This window comes from Sciurus carolinensis, unplaced genomic scaffold, assembly GCF_902686445.1.
Source record: "Sciurus carolinensis unplaced genomic scaffold, mSciCar1.2, whole genome shotgun sequence".
NCBI classification, from domain to species: domain Eukaryota; kingdom Metazoa; phylum Chordata; class Mammalia; order Rodentia; family Sciuridae; genus Sciurus; species Sciurus carolinensis.
Genome location: NW_025920209.1, coordinates 695,718 through 702,083, shown reverse-complemented (window position 1 = coordinate 702,083; position 6,366 = coordinate 695,718). Strand labels below are relative to the sequence as shown.

The 6,366-nt window shown below is 47.0% G+C and overlaps 1 protein-coding gene across 1 annotated transcript in view; it reads right to left on the bottom strand.

Moving 5' to 3' along the window:
- Nucleotides 1-1,665: 1,665 nt before the first annotated feature.
- The window catches only part of LOC124975055 (receptor-type tyrosine-protein phosphatase eta-like), a gene marked incomplete at its 3' end in the record, with an annotated part of 28,267 nt that continues 23,566 nt past the window's right edge, over nt 1,666-6,366 (bottom strand). Inside the window, 4 exon segments of the mRNA XM_047537937.1 lie at nt 1,666-1,866; nt 1,869-1,955; nt 3,779-4,060; nt 4,967-5,224. Of these exon segments, the coding sequence (XP_047393893.1) occupies nt 1,666-1,866; nt 1,869-1,955; nt 3,779-4,060; nt 4,967-5,224 (828 nt within the window).

Genomic DNA, 6,366 nt, shown 5'->3' with positions numbered 1-6,366 from the left:
GCATCAAGTCCCTTCCCCAACCCTGGCACACAGTAAGCAACCAGTGAATGTTGGCAAAGACTATCACTCCAGTTCTCCTGGATCTACCCCACCCAACACCTCCAAACGCAGAGAAAATGCAACTCCACTTTATGTAACACATGCTGCATTTATATATAAAAATTCATCTATAACAAGGCAGTTGCAGATTAGAATGAGAGAATCGCTGGACTAAATGATACGCGGTCATTATCCACACTGTCCCACTGTGTTCGGTTTCAACAACTAATTCTGATGCTCTCCTGTGCTCCACACAAGCACTGTCCTCAGCCCTGGAAACTGAATCAGGCATGGCTGCTGATCTTTAGTAGTTTATACACACTGAAATGATATCACTAAACCAGAACTATGAAAAAGCCATCAAAATGTTCATGGCTTCTATTATGTACTAGAGTGCCACAGAAACCCAAAGGGGCATGACCTAGGGTCCAGAGCAGGTGTGTACTACGAAACTTCAGAGCCCCCTGCATTCACAGTCTACATACATGGTGTTCCCAGGAATTGTGTAGTGCACAACCTAACCAGCCCCACATGGCAACTCTAAAGTGGTCTTCAGCACTCATCTGATTTGTACAACAGTCCTAGAAAATAAGTATTATTTCCCCTTTTACAACAAAGACAAACAAGGCTCAAGAGATGTTAAATAGCTTTTCTGAGATCACATAACTGATAAATGGCAGAACTTGGGATCCAACCCAGATCTGCCTAACTCCAAGGCTCTGTCCGTAGAATTCCTCAACCACTTTAGAAGGCAGCTCTCCAAAGAGGCTTTTCTCCCCCATGCTATTACAACCACTAATTCTTTAGATGGTTAGGAACATTCTTATGCCCTAAAGAACAAATATCCAGGAGTCGAAAAGCACAAAGATGGAGCCCTACCAGGTCATTCAAAGACATAACTCTAGCAAAGACATGCAGAAACAAGAACAGATGAAATGAAGCAGAGATTTATAAAACTCGACTTTTCCCCACGCACATATACCCACACACAGAGAATAGACCAGGTCTGAAAAGATTAACTAGGAGGATCCCCTGCATAGGAAGTAATCTGTTTCCCACAGCAGCTCAGATGCCAGGGAAATATAAATCTTGACCAAATATCTGATAATGGTCTTTTAAAGGTCTTGTTCCATTTTTAATATTAAGTTAGCTGTGTCTGAAATAAAGAAAAGAGGAGTCCCTAACTTGAAGTAATGCCTAGTGAAATATTTACAAATAAAAGTACATAAGAATCAGAACTGGTTTCAAAGTAATCCTACCCAAGGAAGTTGGGGGGAGAGGGAGATCCCCACAGGTAAATGAGATTGGCCAAGAGCTGACGCATGTTCAGCTGGGCACGTGAATTTCATCCTACTGTCTACTTTGTGAGAATTTCTACAGAAATGTCTTTTTAATGCAGGAAGAGAACTCCCTACTTAAAAGAAAACATGGCCATGTTTTATTCTACAAAGCAACAGAACCTCCTAGGACATAAAAAAAGGAGACCCTCTTTTCTGCTATTCCAGACGGATTTCTATAGAATGGGCAATGCCAATAAAAATACATATTTAGGGGAAATTTTTTAAAAATGGATTTCCAGGTTACACTTGCAGACCCACTGGGTCCGCCTCCTGCCAGGGAGCCCACCTGTGATGCCAGTGACGCAGGTGTTCTGGGTGGGGACAGCCATCTTCCCACAGGACAGCGTGGTGATGCTGAAGTTGTACGAGGTAGAAAAATTCAAATACGTGACTTCTGTCCTGTACTCAGTGCCGTTCTCGGGGGAGCAGCTCTCCAGCAGTGTCACATTGTCCCAGGCTCCATTGCTGACCCCTAGCTCAAAGCCTTCTTGGTGCCAGGAGGGCAGGCCCATTTCAGAACCAAGGCTGGCTCTTTGAAGACCATCTCACAGTGGAAGGAGGTCACCGGTGCAGGCTCTGCGAAGCAAGCACAGTGCCTTGTGAGTTTCTGGAACTTTTGCTTTTGCAAACATGCAGAGCAGAAGGCCCAGCCACGATGAGCAGACAGGCCTGACCCTGAGTTGGGCAAGACAAGATTGTGCAGCCTTGGGTCAGTCCCCGCCTGCTCTGAGCCGCCACTGCAGAACTGCCTAGGATGAGAGGAAACACTGGGAGTCAGTCTCTGAGCAGGACGCCTGGAAGGGAGGCAGGCTCTGTGAGAAGTGCCAGCCTGTGAGTGGCAGCAACCTCTTTACCTCTACACCCCATCAGGGGCCCTCCTGACAATTCTTGAGGGGGAAGGTAAGGCCCATACTGTCCCCTTTAGCAACTCAATCAGCTGCAGCTTAGCCAGGTGAGTCTCTGCAGAAGACACAGCTGGGGATTGGCAGACCCAAAACTGGATCCCAGGTTTTCTAAATGGAAGCTCGGGGCACTTTCCACACACACAGCATGCTGAGTGATCCAGGCCAAATGGCATCAGCATCTTTGCCTTGAAAATGGAGTGGTATCTGTCTCTGTCTGAGGACCAGTAGTTCCTGAGGGCAACACTGAACTGAAATCAACGGGAAACTGCCCACATATTGGAGGAGACTGTTATCACTAACGCCACAGATTTCTAAGGCAAGGAAAGCTCTCACCAGTCACCTGGTGCAGTTCCCACATTGCCACCTGAGGCCTGAAAAGTAACCCACCCAGTGCACCCAATTCAACAGCTCATGTCCCATCTGCCATAAATACTCATATCAACTTTTTCTCTTGCTACAGGCTGCAATAATTATAGCTACCACAGGCATCAGCAATGGGAGCCACCCAAATGCCAAAGATCAGAGACCAAACCAGATGGGATGGTGCCCACATTGGCAGGGGACTCAAAGCTGAAGGGCTTCTGTAACCACCCCACAGGAAAGGTCAGAGGCCAAAGGTCCATCTCTAACACACATTGGAGCGGCTGGTCCAATGAGATTCCAACCTCTTGAATGGTGTGGTCTAAGGAAGGGAGCATGCAGGAGCTAAGGGGACAGGGAATGAGGTGGTTCAGGTGCCGAGGTGACAGGTGCACCACCATCAACTGTAAGCAGGAGCATTCATCAAAACTGCCTCAACCCCTTCCCTGGGAGGCTCTCAACACACCTCAGCTCAGTATGGGCTCTTCTCTATCACACCTTCTGAGTTGTAAAGATCAAGAAGGGAGAAAATGTTGAGCAATATCCTTTTCATCTTTTTCAGTGGAAAAACCAGACCAGGAACTACAACGCTGGATGTGGTCTGTGCCCTGACCACCTCGCAGCTCCTGTGGGTCCACTCCTGCCACTGGCCTCCTGCTCTTTCTCCAGGACAGAGGCTCCCTCTAGCCTCACGGTCTTTGCCCAGCTGCTCCTCCATCTGTGATGTTCAGACACCCTGACAGCCACGTGGCTGGCTCCTTTGATTCTCTGGGCTCTCTGCTCAGAATCACCTTTTCATTGAGCCTTTCCTGGACACACTAGACAAACGTCTCATGTTTCCCTTCTGTTTTTTTCTCCTCTCCTTAGCAGTAATTATCACCAAACAATGTGCTTATTTATCTTTATTATTTGTCTTCCCAGCTAGAACACAAGTTCCAGGGCCTTATCCATCTGGCACACAAGCACTCAGCAGACATCTGTTGAATGAAGAAACAGCAGGGCACCATGACAAAAGGATGTCTTGACCCGCCATCTATGACCTAATGAACTACAGAGCGGAGAGGACGACCTGAGGATCACCTGCAAGATCAGCACCACACAGGAGGGGGTCCACGGGCACCTGGGGCTGCTCACCTGTACAGAAAGACTCCCAGCTGGGCGTCAGAGACTCAGTGACATTCCCCACTTGTGTAAAGATCTCCACTCTGTACGGTGAGCCAGGTATCAACTCCATGACTGTGGCATTAGTGACCCCGACATCCGTCCTGACCACCTGAGTTGTGTTGCTGGAATTTTCAGCCTTTTCAATAAGAAGGCGGTAGGAGTACGTGGGCGAGGCTGCATCAGGGTTCTGTCAACTTAAGGTTGCCGCTGTGGTGCTGGTGTTTATGACAATGTTGGCCACACTGCTTGGCCCTGGAATTTAAAAAAAAAAATTTAAAGAAAAGCAGAGGCTAATTTGCATTCTAGGACTATCTTACTTACTACATGCAAAAATAGCCTGGTTTCTTCTGAAAAGAATGAATAAAACTAATATTTGCTGGCTCAAAGGACAGAAGACTTTCCCAGAAAGATTCTCAGGAAATAATTATACAGATCAAATCTAAAAAGAGTTAAAGTTTTTCGGATTTCTTCTAATACTTCAGGGCATATCGGAAATATATTTTTAAGGTATGATTTCTAATCTGTTTTTTAAATCTGACTGATGAAAGAGGGAAAATATACAGAAAGTATATTATAAACCAACACTGCTACTGTCTGTTGGGTTTGCATATTAGCAAAACACCTCCCTCTCTGCAAGCAAAGTTCCTCATCCGAGCAAGATCTTCCAGTGCCAGCGTGATAAGGTGACTCTCCTCCAGTATATATATTCCCAAGGAATGAATGGAACAGTTATGTCCTCCACTCCCATGGAATAAATCACTTTGTCTCTAAAGCCAGGTGAGGTGGCGCACACCTGTAATCCCAGGGACTGAAGCAGGAGGCTCTCAAGTTTGAGGCAAGTCTGGGCAATTTAAAGAGACCCTGTCTCAAAATAAAAGGAGCTGGGGATATAGCTCAGTGCTTGCCTAGCATGTGTGAGGCCCTGGGTTCAATCCTCAGTATCACACAAAATAAACAAAGACAATTCCAAGTTCATGTGGTTTCAACACCAGTGCCCGACAAGGACAGCAGAACCTCTGCCAAAGCCGATGTACTCCGCTTCAAGGTCACCCTGGAACCCAGAAACACAAGGGACCCTGATCCCATCATTCAACCAGTGCTGCCCCCAAGTGAAAGGCAGGGAGAATCTCACCCAGAAGGGCATCCTAAGAGACTTACGTGTGTACTGGACAATGGAGCTGGGCTGTCCCCAGACCTGGCTGGCTTCTGGAGAGATGGTGATGTTATATAAGGTGCCCGGGATGAGGCCCTGCAGGGTGGCTGCTTCCTCAGAGTTGTTCACCTCGCGGGAGCCGCTCTCCGACTGTACCACCAAGTGGTAGACGTACGCAGAAGCACCATCTGTATTCTGCCACTCCAGCCGCATCTCGGTGGTGGTGACGTGGACCACGCGGATGCCAAACACGGCACTAGGGTCTGATCAGAGGAAAGGAAGAGAAGAAAACAGGACCATCGTGATGACCTGCTTCCTTTCAACTTCTTTTCAACTCACTCCTCTGTCATCAAACTCTAATGAGTTTTCAAAGGGCAAACTCCAAAACCAGGGGAAGAAATACACAAAAAGTTCCTTCAAAAATCCTGTTACTTTCATGACACAGATGAACTTACCAGTTCTCATTACCAGCTCTCTGGTCTTTTGATTTTGTCATAAAATGACCCCTTCAAGGGGTCTTCTGGAGTGGAAATTATGTTTGGTCCCTTAAGCTGAGCTGATAATCCTATGTGTGCTAAGCTATGGAACCAACCTAGTGATACCGCCGTTTACCGGTGACGAGTTCTGCTTCTTCTAATGTTGAAGATTAAGCACTAGAGAAGCAGCCAAGGCAAGCATATTAAGCAGGTTTATTTAAAGGGAATAATACAGACTTCTCCCGGCAGGGAGAAGGGGGCCATGGCTGATGTTCTAAAGTCCCAAGAAGTGAGCACACCCTGCATCTTTTATAGGTTAAAGTCTCTTTTGTTCTCCAGTTCTCTCCCCCCTTATCTCTCCTTCCTGCCTTCGTGACTAGGCCTGGTTTTGCATTAAGTGAGAAGCCATGGGCAGGGCGAGGGCCAAGGTGATTCAGGCAGATAAGGGCCCAGGGGGCATTAATTAGCAGCTCCTTGTTTGCAGCCCTTGATAAAGGCAGGTAAATTTGGTAATCAATGGGCTCCGGAGATCTTTGACATTCCATTCTTCCAGGGGCAGTCTCCAACTTCCAAAGGCAGATGGCTTCATGGCTTCATTTCCTCGAATTGACCCGATTCCCTATTTCTACACTAACTACCTGTCCTTAATTCTGGCTTCATTCCCCCCTTTAGCTATAGGAACTCCTAACTGCTTTAAGGAAAAGGGGGCGTCGGTCGTTCTGGCTGCTTCGAAGCTGAAAGGGGGCAGCGAGGGGTAAAGCAGTTTGGAGTTCCTTTTTTTAAAAATCGGGTCAATCGAGGGGTCCAAGGTAGAAGTCTGGTTGGGGAAGAGCAGGTTGTAAAGTCATCTGGGGGTGGGTGCTTCTATGATAGAAGAACAAAAAGACATGAGTTCTGAAATGAGATTAGTACAAAGTAAATGTTGCAGC